Genomic DNA, 25,678 nt, shown 5'->3' with positions numbered 1-25,678 from the left:
TCTGGTCTCTAGAGTCCGGTGTCTGGAATGGTTGTGACACTTAAGTCAACCACTAAGAAAATTGTGATCTGGGTGTCGTTTACTTTACACATGAACCCATGTTGGTAATTGAACTTGTTACAGGGGCTCCTACACAACCACACAGAATTAGTGACTAAGGTGCAATTTCGTTACACCCGAGTGATTTTTAAAAAATGGTGGAAACGTGAAACTAGATTGGGTGGTCGCATAAGAGTTTTTAGATTATGTAGAAGACTGTTAAAAGCTAGTAATGAGAATGTTTTAGGTTGCTTAATAATGTCTTATTATAAACTAGATTTTGAGCTATGGGTTGAATAGTCTGACTTATTGTTTCTAGGTGAAAGGCCTTGTTTATATAGCCCCCTTGTTTTTTGAGATTTTTATATATTTTCTCTTCCTAAGAGCATTCTCAACCTATCCCGATTATTGGTTTTCATCTTTGGTTCTCAAGCTCTTGACAACACTTTTCCCGAGTATTGGTTGGTTTTCATTTGAGTGATTCAGCAGGGCCAACTCTTTTCTTATGTGGGTGAAGTGGTTACTTTTAGGCCTCCTAATTTTGAAAGCCCCTGATTTTTGGGTTAGGGATACGGAGGTGCAATTAAGATGGCGAAGTTAAGACTAATAGAGGGTTAATTAAATCCACAGCTTTTATACGATGCTGAGATGTGCAAACTAATATTTTATAAATCTTGAAGATCAACCCAATTTCATAGTTTTTGTAAATTCCTTTTCCTTTTTTATTTGGTGAATTAGTTCATCTTTCATTGGTTCTTGACATCTTGAGTCTTGATTTGATCTTTATGGTAATTCCATGGCCAACTTTTTATTATTATCTGCTGCTTGTCATTTGAAACAAGATAAGGCTTTAATCCTGAATCGTGGAAGCTCTATTTTCCATAATATATCACTTTGTTTGAACTTTGAAGGCAGCCTGTCTTAAACAAATATTAGTTTGCATATTTTAGTGTGGTTAGTTTCGGTTAACCAAAGGTACAAAATAAATAGATAATCGATATCAGTGAATTCAGTTTTCATTTAATTCGTTTTTCGATTTCCGATTTGGTTTGTTGGTTCGGTTAGGTTTCGGTTAATGTTCGGTTATCTCTCATCCATTATATGTTTTATTGTTATAAGAAAATGATAGTATATGTCTTGTTTGTTTGACTTGAGGAAATATGTAATTATCCATTTAGTAAATATAAGGGTAAATAGTCATTTAAATAGTTAATTTTAATATAATGGATAAATATGTAATATATATATATATGGGGTGGTTAATGTACACTAATATACTATCATACAATACGTACGAGAGGATCTGGAGCGTACAATAGAACGCGGTGGCAAAGTTGTAATTAAAAGGAAATTGACAACATACTGGTTATCAAAAGGGCAATTCCGTCCAGATAAAATTTCAATTTAACCTCCCACTCCGCGAATCAGTTCTCCAGTTTCCCCAAAATTAGTTATCAAAAACCCCCAATTTGTTCGTCAATACGTTTTTGAAGTAAACGGAGTACCTCGAAAAACCATGGAGTTGAATTCGAGCTCGACCGGAAATCCTAATTCAACGAAGCTTGTTGTTAAGGATAAAGAACGAAGGTCGAAAGCAATCAACGACAGACATCAAAACGTACAAAAATCAGGTAATACATTCTAATTTGTTACCCTAGAACGCATATTGAATTAGGTGTGAATTTGTTTGTTGTTTTGATTTGTAACAACAAATAAATTAGCATAAGCTATTACTAATTTTTTTTGATTTTGAAACAGAACGTGTTTAATGTTCAATTTTGTTTAGTAAAAAAGAGGGTGGTTAATGTGAATTATCAGCAGAACATGTTAGAACATTTAAAAATGCTTAGGTGTTTAAAGCTTGGAATAATAGAGGTCGAAATCATGAGAACATATTAAGCTGTTACTAATTAGGTGTGAATTGCGTTTGTTGTTTTGATTGGTAACAACAAACAAATTAGCATAAGGTGTTACTAAGATTTTTTTGATTACAAACACTGATCATATTTTTTTGTAATGAAGATGTTGAAAAGAAAAAAAGAAATGCAGAACCAAGTGAGGAAAATGAGCATGAACGTGCAAATAAGAAAGTTAAAACAAAATAAGCCGAAGAAAGAAATTCCAACTCCGACTTTGAAACACCAATCAAATCATTGAAATTCAAAAACAAAAAGGTGGAACACAAGCAACATGATAAAAAGAAAAAAAAAGGAAAATCAGAAGCAGAGTTTCACAATTCTGATTCAGACTTTGAAACACCAAAGAAAAAAGCCAAAAGGCCAAACCTTCAAACAACACGTTATAGAAAACCTTTTCAAGAATATGTAGATACAAAGCTTTGGATGAGGTGTGCACCAGGTAATATTTATGAAGCAATTAAAGTGATGAATAAAAAAGAAAAAAAATGGATTGAAGAAATAGGATTTGGGTCACTGTTAACAATGAAGATTACCTCAATACCTGGTCGATTGACATATTGGTTGGTTATGAACTATGATCCTGATCTGATGAATAAAATATGGGAAACCATATTGTTAGGATAACACCACAATTAGTTCATGAGGCTTTTGGGATACCAATTGGTGAAGAAACAGTGGTAGAAAAAAACAGACCAAGATTGGGCTCAAGCATTTGTGCAGACGTGTTTATAAATCAATTTGACCATTCAAGGATAAGTATTCAAAACGTCATGGATAGAATGAAAAAACATAATGGAAAAAAAGATGAGTTTAAATTGAATTTCCTTGTGTTGTTCAACACATGCATTGGGTTGATAACAAAATCAACAAAAGTCAATTTAATATTCGTCGGATCGATTGATGACTTTTCAAAAATCTCAAATATGAATTGGTGTAGCTACATGATTCATAATTTGAAGAGATAAAAAAATGAATGGAAAGGTATAAAAGAAAATGGAAAACAAGAACAATTCAATGGTCTAACAACATTGCTTGCAGTGATTTACACACACGAGTATCAGAAACGTCATGGAGCATTTGAGAAGCCAATCAGAACACCAACAATTAGTTACATTACCACAACAAATCTTGTGAGTATGGATAGCTACATGTATAATAATGGTCTATTAACTGATACCAAGAAGGACAACGAAGACTCAAGTAAGTAACTATAGCTTTCTAATTTTAAAAATATGACTACTAATGCTATAATAATTTAATCTTTGAAAAATTCCTAAACAGTGAATCATGGTCCTTCAAATATTGAACCAACTGAAAATGGTAAGGTTCTGATGATCACTGCATCTTGCAATGAAAAAGTGAGTGAACATAGAACAAGCTATGCTCAATTAGTGCAAAAAAATGTGACTGAAGTGGATAATGCTATGATGAACACTGCTGCTACAAACGAGAATGAAATAGTTGAAATTGATCATGGTAAGTAACTATAACTTTGTAATGTTAAAAATATTACTTCTAATGCTATATTAATTTTATCATTGAAAAAACCAAAAACAGTGAACGATAGTCCATCAAATATTGAACCAACTGAAAAAGGTAAGGTTCTGATGATCACTGGAGCTTGCAATGAAAATGAAATAAAAAATGATCAAGTGAACGTGCGACAAGCAGTGTTCAAAAAGGTGGGGAAAATGTGACTGAAAAGGATAATGGTCATTAGTGATGGCAAGGATAATGAAAAAGAAGAAAATGATTGCCAAAGAAAAAGAACAAAATGAAAAAATTATGAAGATTATTTCCAGATGCCTATAGGAACAGCAACTCAAGAAATAATAGACTACTACAATACCCAACATGAGTTATCTGGATTGTCTGCATATATGCCAAAAGAACGTTTCACCAAAGAGGAAGAGGTAACAGTTTTAAACATACAAAAACATATTTTTGTAAAAAATATTAACAAAAATATTTATTGCAGAATTGGAATAAAGAAATGGACAACAAGTTAGAGGAATTTGATAAAATTGTCTCTGAAATCAATGAGTTGGTAAAGAGAGGTAAAGAAAAACATGGAACAAATATATGGTTATTTGATAGGTGTTGTGCTTGGGAAGCTAAATTCTATCAAAAAGGTTGTTCAAAAGAAACACCATTTGGATCTCAATCTGAAGGAGGAAGTCTAAATGAATTAGGTAAACACATTTTTTTAATTTAATTGTATAATACAATACCTAACCAACACCCCTGTATAAAATTATAGTTGCAGCAGTTGATCTGTCAATAAATCAAAACAAAGCTGGTTTGGAGTCATGGTATGCTAACAAGGAAGACAATGAAGGTAAAACTAGAACGTTCTAATACATTCTAATACGTTTTAATATGTTTTAGACATTTACATTTTAATTGTTTTTATTTATTATGTAATTATATCAAAAAGATGTGAGCCAAGACAATGAGGTACAAAATGATGTTCAGAATCAAGATATGAGCCTTAATCATGAGAAAGATATTGAGAATCAAGTTGAAGTAACCAATGAGCAAGGGGGAATTCAAGGTATAAAATACTATTCCCTTTATACGTTCTTATACTTTTTTATACATATAGTTACTTATACGTTATGCTCCTTATATGTTTTGACAAAGATGATGTGAGCAAAAAAAATATGAGCCTTGACCATGAGAAAGATGTTCAGAATCAAGGCAGTGTAACAAAAGAAAAAGATGATGGTAAGAAATTTGCTTTATTTGTTCTTATACGTTCTACATCTCTACAATTTAATTATTTTTATTTATTAGGTATTGTAAATGACAAAAATGAAATAGAAAATGATGTTGAGAATCAAGTTGAAGTACCCAACGGGCATGGAGTGATTCAAGGTAAAAAATACCATCTCGTGTATACGTTATTATACGTTCTGATGATATACATGTAAAAAATACCTATATACGTTCTTATACGTTCTGATGGTATTTTAAATGAACAGATGTTCAGAATGTTATCCAAGACAATGAGGATCCAAAAACCTTAGCCAATGAGGTAGGAAAAGATGTTCATGATCAAGTTGAAGTAACCAATAAACAAGGGGTAATTCAAGGTAAAAAATACCATCCCCTTTATACGTTCTTATACGTTCAAAATCTCTACAGTTTATTTTTTTTATTAATTAGGTATTTTAAATGACAAAGATGTTCAGAATGTTATCCAAGACAATGAGAATCCAAGAACCTTAGCCAATGTTCAGAATCAAGTTGAAGTAACCAATGAGCAAGGGGGAATTCAAGGTAAAAAAAAAACTATCCCCTTTATACGTTCTTATACGTGTTATCCCTCTGCATTTAAATTTTTTTATTTTAATATGTATGTAAATGACATAGATAATGTGAGCAAAGAAGATGTTAGCCAAGTCCATGAGAATCCAAAAAACTTAACAAAAGAAGTAGAAAAGGACGTTGAGATTGTTGATGCCATAACAAAAAAGGAATTGGAAGAGAATTTCAAGAAAATTTCAAAAAAGGTGGTAAAACGTTATGATACGTTCAAAGATCATGACCTAAAATTTTAATTGATTTTTTATTAAAGAAAAATGCTAAAAATTTTTCCAATACGTTCTAATTAAAAAAAATTCAATTGCAGAAAAAAATCCATTGACTGATGTAGCTGACAAAGGATGTGAGGATTTTGAAAATACAGGTACATCAAAACAAGAAAATGCTGAAAGATAAACGGAAGAACCCATTCGAGGTAATTAATTAAAAAACCTATTCTTTAAAAATATTATTTAAAAAATATACTAACAAAAAATGGTATGTAGTTACAGAAGTGGAAGAATTGAATGCAGAAATTGGTGACAAAGAAAGTGTCAACAACTCTACTCAAGGTATTAAAAAGTTTTATATATACAATCACAAAAACACACACAACAACAAAAAAGTATATTATAACTTAGTTGTATTATAGGGCTGGTTGATGTTAATATTGAAGAAAATTATGAATACGATAGTGAAGATTTGGATACAGTGATAATGTAAAATCCGTTTTTCAATCAATCAACAGAATTTAAACTCCTGAATCTAAATCAAAAAAATTGGCCCTTGTTGCTACATCTCCTACACCAGCTGCAAGTTATCATAAAATAGATAAACTACAGCGAGAAGAAAGAGAAAAGACTAGCACCGGCCTTGAAATCACCGTATCTGAACCGGGAAATTGGAATGACTGAAAAATAACAATAGATGAGCGGATTGTTTCAAGATTTGTTATTGGTGATCTTTCTGATAAACATAATTTTGAAGGGATTTACAAGTCAGAATACGTCACTACTTTCAAATTTGTGTTTTAAAGCTTTTGTTCGGATATATACATCTTGTCTGGTGCTATGGACATTTACACAGAGTTGTTGAACCATGAAGAGAAGAAGAGAGATGAAAAATTATCCTCGTTAATATTTTTTGCTACATCAACGCTTATAGTAAGTATTACACCTTTATTTGCACGTTAACAAAAATGTATACACATATTAATTATATCAAATTTTATTTTTTATACATGAAGCCGACTGATTACTATTTGGAGGGAGCTAACGTCAGCAAATATAAAATACTGGAAGTTTTCACAGACAACCTTGACAAGATAATGGCTTTGCATAAATTCAAGTCACTCGAACCAGTTACACTGTTTGTTGTGCCTGTACTTTATGAATACCATTTCTATTTGGTTGTTTTCAATTTGAAAACAGGAAAAATTGAGCTGATTGACAACATGGCTAACGACGATATATCAAAAACTGCTCGCTTGAAATCATATTAGGAAAAAGCAGATGCTACAAAAAAAGCTTTGGAAGAAAGATATAAGGGTGTCCCAGAAAAACTGGTAAAACATTTAAACATTCTGTAAAAACTGATTTAAATAATATATATAAAAAAACTTAATAGGTTGATTGCCCACAGAGGGATATTTTTTGCATGTACTTATCGATAAAGAAGCACCCGATTGCGTCGAGGTTGGAGATATCAGATATAAAGAGGCTGCAGATGGATTGGAGAACAAAAAACAACGAACTCAATTGTGGTGTCTTCGCAATAAGACACATGGAAACTTACAAAGGGAAGTATCCGTGGACATGCGGATTTTATAAAGAGTGTCCAAGACAAAAACGATAACTAAATGATTTGAGGATAAAATACTTGTCAAAGGTGTTACTATCCGATATCAACAAAGCTAAATCAGATTTAATTAGGCTGGCGAAGAAATATGATGCATTACCTGAGAAAAAACTGTTCAGTAACAAAGATTTAACTGCTAAAATTGATGAGATGCAAGATAATTAGAAACTGACCTTTATTATGTTTGTATGTAAATGAACTTTATTTTGCTAATACGTTCTAGATAGATTTTATTTGTACGTTCAAGTTAACAGACCTTTGTATGGAAATATGATGGTGTTTAATTAGATTTTGCTTATACGTTCCAGTTAACATATCTTATTTTTTCTTAATTGTTTATAAGATAACAAAAGTGTTATTCTATATTGCTAATACGTTCTAGATAGATTTTGTTTGTACGTTTAAGTTAACAGACTTGATAAAACAAATAGTTATTCCATATTGCTAATACGTTCAAGTTAGATTTTGTTTGTACGTTCAAGGTAACGAACCTTATACATTCCAGTTAACATATCTTATTTTTGCTTAATTGTTTATAAGATAACAAAAGAGTTATTCTATATTGCTAATACGTTCTAGATAGATTTTGTTTGTATGTTCAAGTTAACAGACTTGATAAACCAAATAGTTATTCTATATTGCTAATACGTTCAAGTTAGATTTTGTTTGTACGTTCAATGTAACAGACCTTATATTTTCCAGTTAACATATTTTATTTTTGCTTAATTGTTTATAAGATAACATAGATTTATTCTATTTTGCTAATACGTTCTAGATAGATTTTGTTTGTACGTTCAAGTTAACATACCTTCTATGGAAAATATGATGGAGTTTAATTAGATTTTACTTATACGTTCTAGTTAACAGATCTTATTTTTGCTTAATTCTTTATAAGATAACATAAAGTTATTCATAAAAAATACCAAAAATAAACATAAAACACATAGAAATGTTATTAAAACCACATAAAACATAAAAAAAATACAAAATAAAACAGCCAACAATTATTTGGTAACCAGAACACACTGCCTAAAATCCATTGATTACATGATAGATTTAAGAAACTCTGTCTTCAATTCAATAGAGCAGTTCAGAAGTTTAATCGCCTTACACAACTCTTTCAACTCATCTACTTCCTTTTTACCCGTGTCAATAAAAAACAAAGCACACAAATAGTTAACGGTACTACCAGGCATGTTTGCTAGCAACTTTGTTATTTCATCCCTCAAATCCATGTTGACAACAGCGGTGATGATAAACTCATGTTGTAAAGCAGCCCGATTCTTTGTATCCTTAAGAATTTGAGCTTGAATCTATTTCAACAACGTATCCTTAGCTGATGAAGAAGACGATGAAGATGAGGAATCCATATCTTGTTGTACTGAGTTTTGTGTGGTGAGATAAAAGGTGTGATTGTAATTAAATAAATAAAATAAAGATACATGAAGACAAAAAATAACTACAGTGACAATAAATTATTGAGAAAAAGTGAATCCTTTGTAATTAAATAATTTAAATATCTGTCACCTACGAAACTATAAAGACAATTACACGTTCCAATACATAACCACTGCATGTAATTAAATATCTGACAAAAACGTTCTCATACGTTCTATACCAAAGAATTAAAAAGATTGGGCTAAAAAATAACACTACTGAAGTGACAACTGCATGTAATTAAAAAATTATCATCAGATTTTAGTTTAATTATGAAATATGTTAAATCTCCAACCATTTAAAACACAAAGAAAAAAGAAACTAAAAATTTCATTAATACGTTCAACTACTCACTTTGAAAAAATTGGCAATGCAATCATGCCTACTAAAATGTTATGATGCCTAGATATAATTATAATCAGTTCAATAAATTAAGTAAATATTGTAATAACTTCATTCACCAACCAAAAAATCAAAAAAGTCTATAAAAAGATAACAAACGCATCCCACAAACACACAACAAAAATTTGAAAAAAGAAAATGGATTCTGGAAATGTTACTGTTAAAAGCATTTTCCGAGCAAGAATCAACATGGAGCTTGAAGACTGCAATTGGCTACGAGTAGTCGAAGATACAAAGAGGTGTGTGACAGATGAAGCAACAAAAACCGATGCTCTTCACAAAGAAGTTCTGAAGCAACCAGATAGCACATTCAAGACACAGGCAATAACCTACCTGGAAAAGCAAGCTTCATACTATGGTCAGCTTCAAGATGTGCTAGAGAGAACAACTCACAAGGTGACGGTGAATAAAAGAGTAAAGCGTGAAGGGGCCGAAGAGATCCTCGACAACAACTAGAGTTTCCTGGTGACTGCTGGTGTGGTGGTGTGGTGTGGTGATGGTGTGGTATGGTGGTGTGGTAGAATAAAATAAGTTTGTGAATAGGTTTGATATAAAATCTATTTAGTATCAGTTTATTTACACGTTCTTATACGTTCCATTATACAAACTTGCACGTCCATGAAATATAAAACATTTTCTTATACATTCCAGTATACAAACTTGCACGTTCCATAAAATATAAAACATAAAAAGTATAAAAACAGAAAAAATATAAACAAAACAATAACGCTAAAAACTATTCTTCTTGAAGTTGAGGACAAGTTCGACTGTTATGACCCTGTTTATGACAAACTTTGCATTCCCTATATTTCTTCCCAGACCGACTTATAGCAATCTCTTTCTGAGATTTAATCCGTTTATGTGACCCGCAACCCTTATTCTTAATACCACTAGGCACGCGGACAGTCACCTCTGATGGTTGATCATACCCTAGAATAGTAGCAAACCTATCCCTTTTTGATAAATGAGTTCTTTTGTATCTTGTCTCATCAGCTTATTTGGTCATAATGTTCATTTGATCCCTGACTTTAGTAAGTTCATCAACAGCAGTTGCATAGCTATTTATGAGATACTCACCAGCCAATGTTATTTCCCTTGAGATCTCTTTGACTTTTAAATTTTTGTCATTACCAAAAGTTGAAATTGGAGCAGTTCTAGGATTAACACCAGCATCTCTCTTCCAACGATCGACCATGTATTTCTTTGGAAATCTTGTAACTCTAAACAAATTTAAAATATAAAGGCTGTGACGACACAATAACCCATAATGTTCAAATCTTTTGCATCCGCATGAAATCTTCGAATCAATTCCTTCCTCACCTTCCTTCTTAAACAAAACCTGACACACAAAAATATATCAAAATACTTTAAAACATTCTGTCAAAAAATCAAATAAACTTTAAAAAAATGGTTTAATACGTTCTAAAACGTTCAAGCAAAAAAAATAGAATCTTTAACTAATTCATACCTCCAAACAGCCTGGACCGTATGCATTAAAGTTAAATACTGAAAACCTCACAAAATCTTCTTCTTCAGTTGATTTCAAACATGCTACACCGCTCCTAATATGATACATTTCATCTTGGAAATCATTAAAAATGGCCTTTGTATACATCAGTTATGTTTCCTTCTCAAAAGGGTTTCACTAACCGGATCTGGATGCGTGTACCTTGTATCATGATCATTTTTCCTACCATTGTGCCTTTGTATCTCCTTACAATGATCAAAATGACTAAAGAACTCAACTAGTGATAACTGTGAAATAGAAGCTTAACAAAAAAAATGATTTTCACTTTCTGATCTCGATGTAGTTCTCATAAGACCAGACAACGGCTCATCCATGTAATAAGCAGGAATCCAATCATATCTCATTTCAAACATGTCACACAACCATTTATTTGTTTCAAGATCATATTCCTTCATTATAAGTTCCCACTGCGTTTCGAATTCGGATTGAGAAATTGCATCCGTCCAAACAATGTCACATATTTTACGTTTGAAATCTTCATTGTTCCAAAGGGTAGCACCAACCTGATGTAACAAAAAATAATAATTTGGTAATAAGATCAACATCAGTTAAAAAATGTTCTTATACGTTCTTACACTTTAAAAATATGGATGGATATAACACGTTCTTATACATTAAAAAATACACACTTAAAACACTCTGATGCATGCTAGTTTGTTATACACGTTCTAAAACGTTCTAACACTAATACAAATATGAACTAAATATACTAAAACAGTAATATGTTTATACATCCTTAAACGTTCTAACACATTCAAAAAAATATGCAGCTATCAAATAATGATGGATAATAATATGTTTAGACCCAAATACGTTTTGAAACATATGCATAATACGTTCTTATACGTTCTTACACGTTAAAAATATGGACGGATATAACACGTTCTTATACGTTAAAAAATACACACTTAAAGCACACTAATGCATGCTAGTTTGTTATACACGTTCACAAACGTTCTAACACTAATACAAATATGACCTAAAATATACTAAAACAGTAATATATTTATACGTTCTTAAACGTAACACATTTAAAAAATATGCAGCTATTAATTAATGATGGATACTAATATGTTTAGACATTCTAATAAGTTCTGAAACATATGCATAGTACATTGAATACATTAAAAAGTTACCTTATCAGCAAGTTTTTTCATAACGTGCCACATACATAACCGATGTCTCGAGTTTGGTAAAACTAAGGAGATTGCTTGCTTCATTGCTGGATCTTGATCAGTAACAACCACCTTTGGGGCAATTCCAAAAGAATCAAGAAAAACTTTCAAAAGCCATGAATAAGATTCAATAGATCCAGATGATAATAACGCAGCACCAACTGTAACATTACGACAGTGATTATCAATGGAAGTAAATGGTACAAAAACCATATTGTACCTGTAAAAAACAAAATTATTAGAAAACGAATTAAAAAAATATGTAAAAAAAATAAAAAATTAAAAAACAAATGTATTAACTTGACATGCTTGTTGGTCTTAAATGTTGCATCAAATGATATAATATCTCCAAAAGCCAAATAATTTTTCTTTGAAATTTCATCCGCCCAAAATAAACGATCTAATTCACCATAAGAATTAACAGTATACTCAAACGAATAACCATCACAACAGTTTTTCTTCCCACTTAATTTTTGTACAACTAGTTCCGCATCATACTCCCCAATATAACAAGTTAAACTTTGTTTGAAATTCTTACAAACGTCTTTTGTAGCCCAAACTTCCTCAAATCCTCCATACTTTGTCCTCATAATATTAAACGCCTTAACATGGCCCAAATTCAATGTTGACAACTCATATATAATATCTTGTTGTACATGAGTCAACTTCCAATTTGATCGAACAAAATGCATATCTTTTGCATCCACCAGTTCATGATTATGTCCTTTGACAAAATCGTTTATTTCAAACCTCAAACCGTCAACAGATTTTAGAAAAATTTGAGCTCGACAACCACACCGAATTGTTGGTCTCTTCTTTCTTTTATAATACGGTCTATTGGAACCATCTTTTTCAGCCATAGAATCATAACTGTTTGCAGGTTTATGACCTTCTTTGGAACATGTAAAATATTTAGACTTTAATAAACCATAATTCATTTACGAACCTCCTTTACGAACACAAAAACCAGCTTTCTTTGCATATTCACAATAGAAATCATATGCATGATCAATAGATTCAAAAATCATTCCTTTTACAGGTTTACAAGATGCATTAACTTGCGGTATAACAACATCTGATGAAGGATCTGATAAACAAAAAGCAATTTAAGTCAAAAAAATTTGCCTAAAAAACAACTAATTACAGTTTAGAAAATACATACGAAAATAAATATAATTTAAAATATAATCAAACATCAAAATAAATTAATGCGTTCTAATACGTTATAATATGTTCTAACCGAATCACAATTACTAACCAAATTATACGTTTTAATACATGATTTGCTATTAAAATACATAACTTGAAGTCTAATCGAATCACAATTAGTTGACAAACTATAAAACACAATATCGATCATAAAATTCAACAAAAAAAACCTAAAAATCAAAAAAATTAATTTATCCGTCAATTAAACCTACAATATACAGCTAAATAAATAACAATTGATTAGAATTAAACCTACAATTACTTACTTTGATGATCGTAATACATGACGCTAAAAATCAACGAAGACCGTCAAAGCTAATCGAACAACAACTCGCTAATTGTTAAGCAGATTTTGGGTACAAAGATCAAATTCAATAAAACAGGGTATATGCAAAAACCGTTTATTATACAGGCGCGATTAACTTTTAAAAATAATGTAAAAAGACAAAAACACCCTTCTGTTAACTTACGCGATCAAATTAATGAAATTGGTCATCAACGATAGGAAGCCTCGCGTACGTAATGTACGATAACCAATTTTTGTATTGGATCCTTTATCTATCTATATATATATATATTATTAAGAGAAAATATGCAATTGATATTTATGAATTGGGGATGTATGTAATTATTTTATCTTAGGGAAGAGGAAATATGTAAAAAAGTTCTCTTGTCGAAAATTTTATTAGTTAGTGTTTAGTGTTCTATTCTTGGTAGTTTTATAAATTGTAAACGTTTTGAAAATTAGTATCATTTTTGGAGCTAGTTTTTTAGTCAAGAAAAAGTACAATTTTTATATTTTACGTTTATAGTAAATTGTATTTTTGATCTCTTATGTTCAGAAAACACCATATTCATCGACCTAGATTGGTATCAAGCCTACGACATTAATATGGCCATAGGATGGAACTGCATCATACTTTATGGACAACTCTATGAGTTGAACATCGTTCATTTTAGTACAACCAAGGGGTCGTAGCACATTATTCAGTCGTTAATCGTTACTAGGTTGAATTGCATGTCTAAACGTGTGGTTGTTTGTTAATATGCTTATACTATGAACTTGAAATTGAATTGTGTACCTTATGCCTAACTTGTTAGTTTTTTTTTTCTTAAAACCTAGAATCTCACCAACGATATTAGTGAACTCTTTTTATACGTGTTTCAGGTAATAGGACACGATGATAGGTAGAGTTGTCACTTTAAACCGAAACCGAGAAAACTATATCAGAACCCGACCCGAGAAACCTAAACTCGAGAAAAGACTAACCCGAATCGAAGTAATTCGATTGGTTATTGGGTTTGATTTTGGATTTCGGGTCAACCCGAAAAGCCCGAATAAACTTTTAATTTTAAAAACCAAATATATTTTTGGTATAATAAGCTAAGCTTTGGCCGCTAAAGCTATTATGATATAGCACATATCTATTGTTCTCATTCCACCTATTATAAACCGACTGTTTATTGTTTATTTATGTTTATGATTTATGATCGAGCACTCTAATCATGGTTTATTGAAGAAGAGTTTTTTTATTTTTTTATTATTTGTTTTTATTATGGTTTGACTTTGTTATTTTTTTTTTGGATTGTTTTATCAAGTTATTGTCACACCCCAACCTAAGTCAGAAATGTCGGGGTGTGAGATGATTGCTCATAGCTCTCAAGGTACTATCGTGCAATAATTAAATTATAATATTTATTAATTCAAATTAAATAAATCCAACAATTTTCAAATGCCAAGTACATAATCCATAATTAAGATAAGTAAAGACAAAAATAAAAATTCAAGTTCTCGTTTCTTCTCTCTAGCATGCAATCCTAATTTTTCTTCCAAACAAGCTTGAGAATCATCTCATACGATTACCTGCATATGCGTTAAAAAATACAAATTGGTTTTGTCAACACTAGGGTGAGTGAGTAAAACACCAGATTTTTATGAATATATAATAATAAATAAAAGTGCAAACTGTGTCAAGTGAGGTACACAATTTAACCAAATGAACAAGTAAATATGTTGCCGGTAAGTTCGATGCCAGATGAACTGAACAATGGCTACACGACGGGCGTATGATCATACTAGTCTGAGAATACGTTAGACCTCTCCGAAATGTATTCAAGTAAAGCATATAAGCATATAGCACGTTAGGCATAAATTGTTAAAGACACATGACTAACAGTTGCAAGTTGAGTAATATATAGTAATAAAATATCTACGAATGCATACGTCTCCAATACAGTAAAAATGAGTAAAAAGAAGAGGAGTTAGATACTCACCTTAGTATATAAGCAAAAACGAGAATGATTAGATAAGCGATGAATCACGCTTTTTGGGAAATACCGATGAGAAATCCTAATACAATAATTGAGGAAATAAATACAAAACTAAAAACTAGACAGAGACTCGGAAATTGATGGTCGAGTATAATCTTACGAAAGTTAAATATAACTTAGATTATTATAAATTTTATTATCAAAATTTTATCGTAATAAATATGATTTTATTTATATAAAATACACTAAAATACTTAAATAATTAATTATAAAGATTTTATAGTTTATATAAAGAGACTTTTTAAAAATATTTATTTTAAACTAAAATATCTTTAATATATACATTTAGTATTAAATAAAATTTCTTATGAAATTAATATTGTAAATAATAAATAATAAATAATAAATAATAATAATATTGTATAAAATATAAATCTTTTTCTAAACACTATATGTTAACTAATGTGATATTCTAAGTACACACACGCACAATATATATATATATATATATATATATATATAGCTTTAACCAATGTTCTGGAAAACGATTAGTTAAGGTGTCGGTTTTGTAAAAATATTGGTTTATTATTATATATATAATATGTATAACATATTTTAAAGGTTAAAGTAATTAAAATATTAATTACCAAAAAGGGGTGCCGGGACTCGAAGAGGGTGGCCGGCTCAACTCAACACATACACACACATAAACAGCTTCTCTAACAGATCTGTTGGTTATAGTTTGTAAATATTTGAATATAACCAGAAGCCAAAATAAGACAAGAACCCTAAATCAAACAATCAATCAACCCGTTAAGCGTTTGATCAATAGATGTTAGGACTATTGCGGAGTGGATCAAAACGAGCAAAACCATATAATAAATTACCTTTAAGGGTTAAAGGACGACATCAATTTCAATCGAAACCCGACGGACAGAAAAACCCACAAGAACACTCAAAAAATGGTCTATTAACGTAGTTAGATATAGGGTTACTGTTTACGCTGCTATAATGAGGGTGTCTGCAACTTTAATTGAATTATGATGATGATTATAAGGTATATTGATTTACGGGTTAGGACGGATTGTTCATAATGGTTAATACGAATCAATATGATTTCGTTTTCCTAATTAAAACAGTCGGTGAGCTCGATTAAGCAAGAGGTATATTAATCCTAAATTAATTCCAATATTAATAACGAGAATTTATTTCCAAGCAACTAAACGGGTATACGATATGAATATGAATACGAGTTTATGGGTTGTTATAATATTCAGATTTTGCTATTTAGTCCCTGAAGTTTGGATGGGGGTATAAAAATAGGTTAAAGTATAGTGTAGGGTAATAATTGAATATACATCAAAAGTTAATTATTATATATTAAACAAATATAATAAAAAAATATTAATAAACTAATAAATACTCGATTGACGCGATATTTTATCGTTTAAATTTCCCGAACATAAAAATGGGTCGGGTAACGGATAAGAATATTAATTAGAAAAACCAAGTTGTTACAGTTATGTTGGTTTATTATCGATTTATTTATATTATGAGTAAAGAAGAATATGTTGCTTTAATTTTAGCATTGTAATTTATTTTAATTCTTTTTTATTTTGTTTTATAGGATACTCGAAACCCGCTTAACCCAACCCAAATAAACAAACCTAAAAAAATCGGCAGAGATTTAGCTTGGGTCTCGAGTCTAGATTTAAAACTTTGAAACCCCAAGAACTCGACCCAAAAAACCCGAAACTTGAAAAACAAACCCTAAGAACACGTTTGTTTGGTTGTTTGCTTGAGACTTATGTAATTCAACTAAATTCTATGAAATGTTAAGAGTAATTGTGGTTTACTCTTATGCCTTTATTCGTTGTGATCCGATTAATCATGCATCGTGGATTTTGCACTCGGTGGCAGGCTATGGCAGATTGGTAAATGGCCATATCGCGTTCTAAATGCGGTCTTTGGAATATGTTCCTTGAAAAATATTAAATGATGATAACCTCATCGCAGATCGATCTTAGAATATAAACCCGGACCTTGCTATTGATCGAACAAGTCATCAAATCTTAGCATAGGATATCCATTCTTGATAATAAGCTTATTTAGCTCTCGATAATCAATGCACATTTTGAATGACGCATCTTTTTCTTGACAAACAAGACTGATACTCACCATTCAAAAGTGGAAGACGAACTATCTTCTCATAACATACGATCTCAACCTGATTCTTGGGCAATCAATGTCAAAACTACCAAGAAAAACCGGTAAATGATCGATACTAAAGCAAAAACCTTCTAACTTAAACGCACATCCTTTAACTATGTCATAAGTTTCAATTTTCTTTTTGTGGCTAGTTCTATGGTAAAATTCTTATCAAGCTCCCCGAGAATCGTTAAAAAATTTTGGGCTGAAGGCTAGAAAAAATTTGGTCTTTAGTAAAAAATATATATTATTGGGCTTAAACAAATACATATTTAAATGAACTTATTTGTTATGATTTTGGTTGTGTAAACAAATTTTTTAAAATAGAAATAGGGTTAAATAAGTTGAGTGATTGGGTTTAACAATTAAGAATTTATATATATATATATATATATATATATATATATATATATATATATATATAGGGTGAGGATCCTAAGAGAATTTTTTAAATTGAGAACTTTGAGAACCATTTTAGGCCATAAAAAAACTCGTTAAAAAATATGAAAAAATTTATAAAACAAAAAAAAATCTAATTATACACATATGTATATTTTTATTTAATCTCGATTTACATAATGTCACCGGGATATGGTGTGATGGTGGTGTGGGAGATCTAGGAGCTCTAATAGCTGAGTGGTAAGTACCGGTGGCTCCTACCTCATGCCTAGGTGATGTCCTAAGGGATAACTATCACACATATAGCCTGATAAGTCAGGCTCATCAACAGGTGACTCATAGGGAACCATGTCCCTCACTTTCGCCTATCTCTTCATCTTCGTTATTCTCTAGATCCTCCCAGGGTCTTCTTCTGGTTCTTCCTCTTCAATGGATATTGTTGGTATTTGATCAGCTGCACAAGCTCTAGCTCTCAACATCCATCTACACAAAGGTTAGTATAAGAATAATTTTTCTCGATAATTTATTTATAATAAGGTATAATATTAATTAAAGTTTAATGTGTACATGTATTCATAAACATAGCATAGATAAGTATTCATATACATGTATATATAATTAATGTTATATTTTTATACACGTATGTTGCCTTTTTTACCTACTTAAGTGTCTAGCGATTTCTTTCCGAATTCCCGCGTACGACTAAGTCCGTTATTACGTTCCAGACCATAATAACCCACTTGTCCATTTGAGTTCAACCAAATAGTCATCAATAAATATATATATATATATATATATATATTAAATATTCTTTATTCTCATAGATAATAGAGCTTACGGTTATATTAGGTATACTAAGGGACATCTTGATTCTTTATAACCAATGGCTCTGATACCAACTTCTATCACACCTCGACTAGGAAAATGCGGAAGCGTGACTCGGGAATGTAACAGATAACTCTGGTATCAACAACATTATTTATAAAGAAAATTAACAAATTAATTTACATTATGATACATGGTTTTAACTATAGTTTACAAACTAAGCGTTCACAAAATAACCAGTTCTTTAGGACGCTTTATTCTTTAACGGTATATTTGTTTCTATCTACATCACTATGATTTATCACTTGAGCAATTAGCATTTAGCACATCATTCCAACTTTGGAATACCTAAAAAGTATGTTAAAACGGGCCAACTACGAATAGTTGGTGAGTTTCATGTTTTGTATGTATTTGATGTAATTATACTAAGCCACAAATGAACCCTGGACGCGCGGTTATTACGTGGCCCCTTACTGTCCACGCACTTCCTCAAGGCCACATTGGCCCTTTTTCCCCAAACAGGTACTATGTCTAACACCACATAGCATGTTACAACAGGTTTATATAGTCATGTGCAATTGTAAAACGTGTCCCGGCATACCCCACCGGCCCTATCAATTGGGTTTTTCAAACCAATAATACTATTCACATGCCACAACCTTGTAGTTAATCACTCATGTGTGTGGGGGGGGGGGGGGGGGACTTTCAAGTGTTAGCACTTAGATAATTCACATCATAAAACGTTTCCAAATAGATAGATATATGTATCAATTTTTTTACCCTAAAAGTTCATAAAACAGTTTAAAAGTAGGGTCATGAAACTCACCTTATAGTATTATGGTATCAGCAACACACTGCTGTAACTGGGATGCCTCGATTATAGCACAATCCATGTAATCCGTATTGTATTGTTAATACTAGTACAATCTTTAAGCTGAATCGGGTTGTATATCTAGTTTGGGTTGGTTGTTACGCCCAGAACATGCCAGTAGTATTAGATTGTGACGTTGTATGATATCAAATGTTTAAAATCAGTCTTGGCTTAGTTTGACCGTATTTCATGCCTTGCCAAGTTGGTATTTTACACGTTTTGGAATTAGGTAAGATCACACAAACTTGAGTGAACGTACTGTTTTATAAAATGATTCGATATATAAAAAAATAGGGTTTTAGTACCTCGATTGGTCGCATGGTTCGTTTTCGTTTTCGTTTTCATACGGGTTTAATTGTACATAACGCGTACAATTCACCCGAATTATCCAGAAATTTCTTAAAAAGTTCTTTTTATCAAATCCATTCATAACTATATATTTGACCACTTTTGATGTTTTGACATACCAGTCAGTTCGTTAAACATAACGCTGCCGGTTTTATCAAAACATATATAACTTATAATTTTAAGTTATTATAACTCTTTATATAAATATATATAAATTGTGAGAATTTTTATACTAAAAATTAAAATATGCAGAATTTTATTAAAATAATTCCAGAACTATTAAACTTGTTTATTTATCTATAAAAATTCGTTTATATGTTACAATTTACCGATAAATCACCTGTTTATACGAAACGATTCCTGAAAAACTAGATAATTTTTTGGAGTGGTCAAAATAACATCAAGTAATCCCTGTAAAATTTACAGAACTTAACTCTTTGGCCAAATTACCTTTTTGCGCATTCAGCTGTTAAATCTCAATTAAACGAAAATGCACAAACCATACCTAAACTTCTCCAAGTGATCTAAAATTTTCTGTGTGATCTTACAATTTTATTTCTAAGTTCTCCATAGTCTTTCATTAATTTTCAAGTAATTTAGCTATATTTCATAGTAAATCAACAATAAACAGTAGTAAAATCGCCAAATATTCTCCGTTTATCTAAGCATTACCAAATCTGGACAGGGACTCATTCATATGATCTATGAGGTTCTTGAAAAGTTTCATAGTCAAACAACAAGCATGTCACAATATAATCCTAAACAACCCTTAAACGAGTAATCGGTTATTACCTTTACGGTTTTCCGAGTGTTTAGGCATTTTTATCGCCTCTCCGGGTTCTTGGTTCTTTATTTAGTATATATAAAGGTCATATAACACAAAACCCAGCATTTAACATCAACCATCAAGCCTTGCAAATTAGGGTTTCGGCTAGGGTTTGAAATCGAGTTTGCAAACCGTAAAAACGCGATATAAACGTTCTAATTCATATTCTTTTTACCAAACTTCCATATGCTTCTGATTACTAACCATGTCTAAGATTAAAATATGATTTTGGATCATTTTAAAGGCTTTTACATGGTTAGTTATCATTTTTACTTATCAAGACCTGAGTTTTAATGTTTAAACCATATTAATCAAGTGTAAAACTCATTTAAATGGATCATTACCTCTAGTTTTTGGCTAGAAAGGTGAAGAAGATCTACTGAAAATTGAGCTGGTTTGAGTTTTGTGCAAAAATATCAGGAAAGGAAGACTTAATTAGGAAGTTACATAAGGGGGGTCCACCCCGAACTTGCGACCGTCTCATATAATGGCCCTTTGGGCCTCTCTTTTGGCCCAATATGCCTTGATTTTCGTGCCAAACTTGAATAAATGAGTCCAAATTTAGTTCGGGTTTGGTTTTTTGGCAAGAAAAATAGTTTTGGTTTGATAAACAACGCAAAAACGAGTGTTTCTCAGCTAATTTTTATAAATTAATAAAAACGTAATGACTCCTTGTAAAAATACAAAATATTTTCCCAAATTGCTTAAAACATCTTATATGAGTGTTCTATAAGTCTTTTTCGGCTTAGCTGATGATACAATGCTTGTTTTGGTTCTTACGATCGGGTTTAAGTTCACTCGTATCATTAAACGAAAATCTTTTCGTTTAAGTGGTATTGCGCATACTAGGGCTATAATATCAATATGTTTGTTGTTATAATACATATATCACTCGTATATGGACCCAGATATATCCGGGTCATACTCATTATCATTTGGTTAATCGTTTACTCGATATGATATAACCGGTTAATTGTTTACTCGTTACGTATTAATTAAGGTGTACCTCGTTTCGTCACGATTGTCACATTTAAGTTCATGCGTGAAGTGATGTTAGCTTAAGAAATGATTCTAACAAATTACATAACTTTCTTTTAATTTATGATAATTTAATTAGAAGGGCATGATGGCAAAATAATTGATTGTCTTATTTGGTAATAAGTTATAATTAATGGTAAGTTACACAGCAATATAATACTATTAGTTAATTTATATTTTATTTAATTTAACCCAACATACTAATTCTTTTATTAATTTGTAAACATTCAGGTCACTTTTATTTCAACACAACAATTTATGGATCCTACATATTGTTATATCACAAACAACGTACGTGCATGTATCCTACACAAACTCTATATATAAAACATTGTTTATCATTACTAGACACCAATTACGTATGCCACATAAAAAAGTTGTCTTTCATTCCTACCAACAATTTATGGATCCTACACAAATTGTTATATCACAAACAAGATAAATATATGGGGCAACGCTATAAAGAAAACCTTGTTGAGTTGTGAAAACTATTGAAACTCTATATCCATCATTGATCAAATATAATCTATGGTTGAGTTTAACTGAATATATTTCTTATTTTCTTTTTATTATTTAAATGGTATAAAGTACAAAACGGTAATAAGGTAATTTACTATTTTTTACTTTATGTCAAAATCAATTTCTCTCTCCTACACATTTTCCCACACACACAAAAAGTCTTTCTCTTTCTTACATTTTATCTTTTATCATCTCCTTTACTCTCCTCTCTCCTTCCCACCCCCATCTCTCTCTCTTCATAAGCTTCGGTCGACTTTTAAAAATATCTGCATTTTTCTGACACTCTGGAAATCCGTCTATCGGTCCCGATTGATCACTCAATCCATCTATGTCGTAAACCACACAAAGAGTTTTGACAAGAAGGTTAACGACGCGGCTAGATTGGAGAAGAATAATAGTGTATTAAAGACGGAATCAATGACACACTAATTGTTGCTTGAAGGACACAATAAAGACACACACACACACAAATACTCAAAATATTTCCATTAAGTAAGTAAGTCGATTACAAAAAGGAAATCATTAGGTTTCTAAGAAAGGAATGATATGATTCTAGGCAGAATATCCGTAAGAATATGTCAGCCGTCAAATCGTTGTCAACTAATTCAGGTGTCTGTCAAGCATCCATCCTTGTGCGTTCTAGGAGGCGTGCTTTAGATCATTCTATTTATAGGCCAGCCTCCTGAAAGCTGTCATTCCTTCTATAAACCCTAATCATTAATACATAATCAGAAAAACATATTACAAAATATACTAAGTGTAAAACAGGTCTCCGGGTAGGCTTTGGAGCTTTGTCTTCATCGAGTAGACCTAATAACCTTGAAGTGTGCTGGAGAACAGTTCTCCGGGTAGACTTTACTTGGAGTATTTTTTCTTAGAAAATACTTACCCAGCAGACTTCAATCTTCCTGACCATAGCAAACTTTGCTCATTATGATCCTACGAGCAAACTATTCTTCATGAATCCTTTCAACTCTTTGTTAATGAATAACTTATTAAGCAAACCATAGTGTGCTGGTAACACGGTTTAATCTTGTGCTAGTAGCATTGTAGATTGCTCGGAGTTGAACCTTGCTAGAGAAAGTCCTTAGAATGTTTCTTGAATAACTTTCCCAAAGCATGCTCGAACTACTGTTTATTAATCAAACTTTGCTAGTTCTTCCAAAATGCTTGGCTTTATTAGCTTGGTTTAGACAAGAGCTTGCTAGTAAGCAACAAACTATGCTTGACCTGAAGAATACCTTGCTAGACAAAGTGAACCCTGCTCGGATTATCACTTTGGAAAACTTCAAGAAAATAACTCTGTCCGGAAGGCAAAATACCTTGCTAGGCTTAAGTAAAAGCTTGCTCGGATGTCCCAGTGTGCCCGATGTCTATACTTAGTCGTTTTTAGGGAGGTTGAGAAGATTCCAATCTTCCTTAAGTCCATTATCTCATCCCAACAATCTCCCCCTATATTGGAACACCCTCAGCTGTACCAAAACACCTCTATGGTTACTTACACTTAGATCAAAATACACATCAAATCCTCAAATTACATTACCAAATCAAAATATTACAAAGTGAGAATTCTGTCTACTGGACATTACATAGCAAAACCTAATCTAAAAATGATATTCATTTTCTTGAATTGTAGACGGCTTGTCTTCTTTCAAATCTTACACCTCCTGCCTTTTTCCTTAAATATAAATAATTGTTGTTGATGAGGATGATTTTCAGGAATTGTCCAGTTCATTATACATTTCAAATCCTCATCATGAAGGAAGGTCAGGACTTCATCATTCTTGATCATTCCCAATGTCATTCCAGTGAGTTCCTGAGAATGTGAAAACCATTGTTTTCATCATAATCAATTCTTGTGATTCTACTATTCTGCTGAACCTCATGGTTGGGTCTTCTCATTCTTCTTGTCATACTTAAGCATGCCATCGTGTTGGATAGAGGATTATTGTTCTTTACACTGGAATTGTATCCAAATTCAGCACATTTGATGTCACTAATCCTCTTGTCACTCTTGGTCTTTTCATATTTGGACAAGCTCCACTTCTTTTGTTTCAACAAAGGGAATCCCATCCCTGCTTCACTCTTCAAATATTTAGACAGCTCATTCTACTACCTGCCAACAAGTTTATTTCTATTATGATAGTCATACAAATCCAGACTTGCTATCTTTTCCAATTGTTCTTTCTTGTATTCAGCAAAGTCATCTTTGAAGATAATCTCTTTTAATTCTCTACTTTCCATCACTACCTTCAATGTATGAGAAACAGAGTCATAAAACAGCTTTACAGGTAGGTCCACATCAGTTCACGGCCTTTCTTGTCTTTGTTGAGTAACTCTGGTTGTAGAACTCTGTCCTCTTGAAGAGCTTTGTCCTCTTGAAGTTGAAGGCCTTGTAGGAACAACTTTCCTGGGTTTAGTGGCCTTTTCTAAACCAAATTTCTTCTCATACATGGAGATCACCATCTCCGCTGGCATATTTAACAGATCTACAAGGTTTTCACCTCTATCTCTAAATAATCTGCCAATCATATCCATCATATTTTCATCCCGAACCTGACTGGTTGGTACAAACTTTACTCCACCAGGTCCATCTATAAAACTTCTGGGGTTCTTTTGCTTTTCCAACACTTTCTCCCATTCTGCCTTTTGTTCATAAAACAGTTGTTTCAATTGTGCTTTTCCCAGCATATCGAAAGCATTTTATTTCATCCTTTTATTTTTCATTATTTCCTTTAGGATCTTGATCATCTCCTCATCTTCCCATGGATCTCTGTGTTCAATAGGTTCTGGTTTGACTTGTATAGGGACAAATGGTTTTGATGCTTCAGCTCTTTCCAAATTATCCTTCTCCATCTCAGACATGAGCAGAGCTAGTTTGTCTGTTCTGCGCATTCCTTCAAGTTCACTGAGTCTCCCCCTTGCTTCCATCAATCTATACAACAATTCTAATTTCTCATTTTCCCATTTCTTCTTTTTTTCAATTTTGCTCTTTTCAGCCAGGGATACGAGTCTTGATTTCTTGGTAGATGATTCTGGTTGGTCTTTCATTGATAGTCTTCCAAAGTGAGATTCAACCTTTTCCTTTGTAAGACTGTCAACCAACTATGAAGCCATTTCTTTGTCAATCAAATATTTACATTTTCCACCAAATCACTTTGACAATTCATTTATCTTTTCAGTGTGTTTTACCTCTCTTGCCAATCTTTCCTTCTCTTCTTTTTCTATGGTTTCTCTTGTCAAATTATAATGTCTCTCCAACTCATACATTCTGCTCAGATCCTTCTTATTCAATCCATGCCTTCTAAAAATTCTCTATACTTCATAGAATCTTTATTTTTCTTTTCAATCCTTTTCCTTATTTCATAATCTTCTTTATCAACCATCTTTTGCAACTCCTCATCAGATAGAGAAGCCAAGTTTTCAAATTTGTACCCATGTCTTATCAGACTCACAATCAGAGGATTATTCCTTCTTGCTTCATTGAGACTCTGTTGTATG

General features: G+C 31.8%; 1 protein-coding gene across 1 annotated transcript; it reads right to left on the bottom strand.

The window, feature by feature from the left end:
- Positions 1-9,696: 9,696 nt before the first annotated feature.
- On the bottom strand, positions 9,697-24,868 carry LOC143595159 (protein FAR1-RELATED SEQUENCE 5-like). The gene is made up of 12 exons (XM_077074265.1): positions 24,515-24,868; positions 24,340-24,427; positions 24,104-24,252; positions 23,918-23,993; positions 12,610-12,750; positions 11,973-12,552; positions 11,625-11,883; positions 10,736-10,991; positions 10,630-10,705; positions 10,429-10,522; positions 10,038-10,299; positions 9,697-9,890 (listed from the first exon to the last, which is right to left on the bottom strand). The coding sequence occupies exons 1-12, from the start codon at positions 24,866-24,868 to the stop codon at positions 9,697-9,699; spliced, it is 2,529 nt and encodes an 842-aa protein (XP_076930380.1).
- Positions 24,869-25,678: the final 810 nt, after the last annotated feature.

This window comes from Bidens hawaiensis, unplaced genomic scaffold (genome assembly GCF_021521415.1).
Source record: "Bidens hawaiensis isolate Kalapana, Puna unplaced genomic scaffold, B.hawaiensis_p1.1 tig00044754_1, whole genome shotgun sequence".
In the NCBI taxonomy this organism is placed as follows: Eukaryota; Viridiplantae; Streptophyta; class Magnoliopsida; order Asterales; family Asteraceae; genus Bidens; species Bidens hawaiensis.
This window is presented reverse-complemented; position numbering and strand designations above follow the sequence as displayed.

Bases quoted from the DNA above. Each gene is read 5' to 3' on its own strand.
- LOC143595159 (XM_077074265.1), bottom strand. From the start codon at position 24,868: ATGCTGGGAAAAGCACAATTGAAACAACTGTTTTATGAACAAAAGGCA. The intron at 24,428-24,514 runs GTTACTCAACAA...CATACATTGAAG, and splicing joins GACAGAGTTCTACAACCAGA to GTAGTGATGGAAAGTAGAGA. The intron at 23,994-24,103 runs GCATGCTTAAGT...TCACATTCTCAG, and splicing joins ATCCTCTATCCAACACGATG to GAACTCACTGGAATGACATT.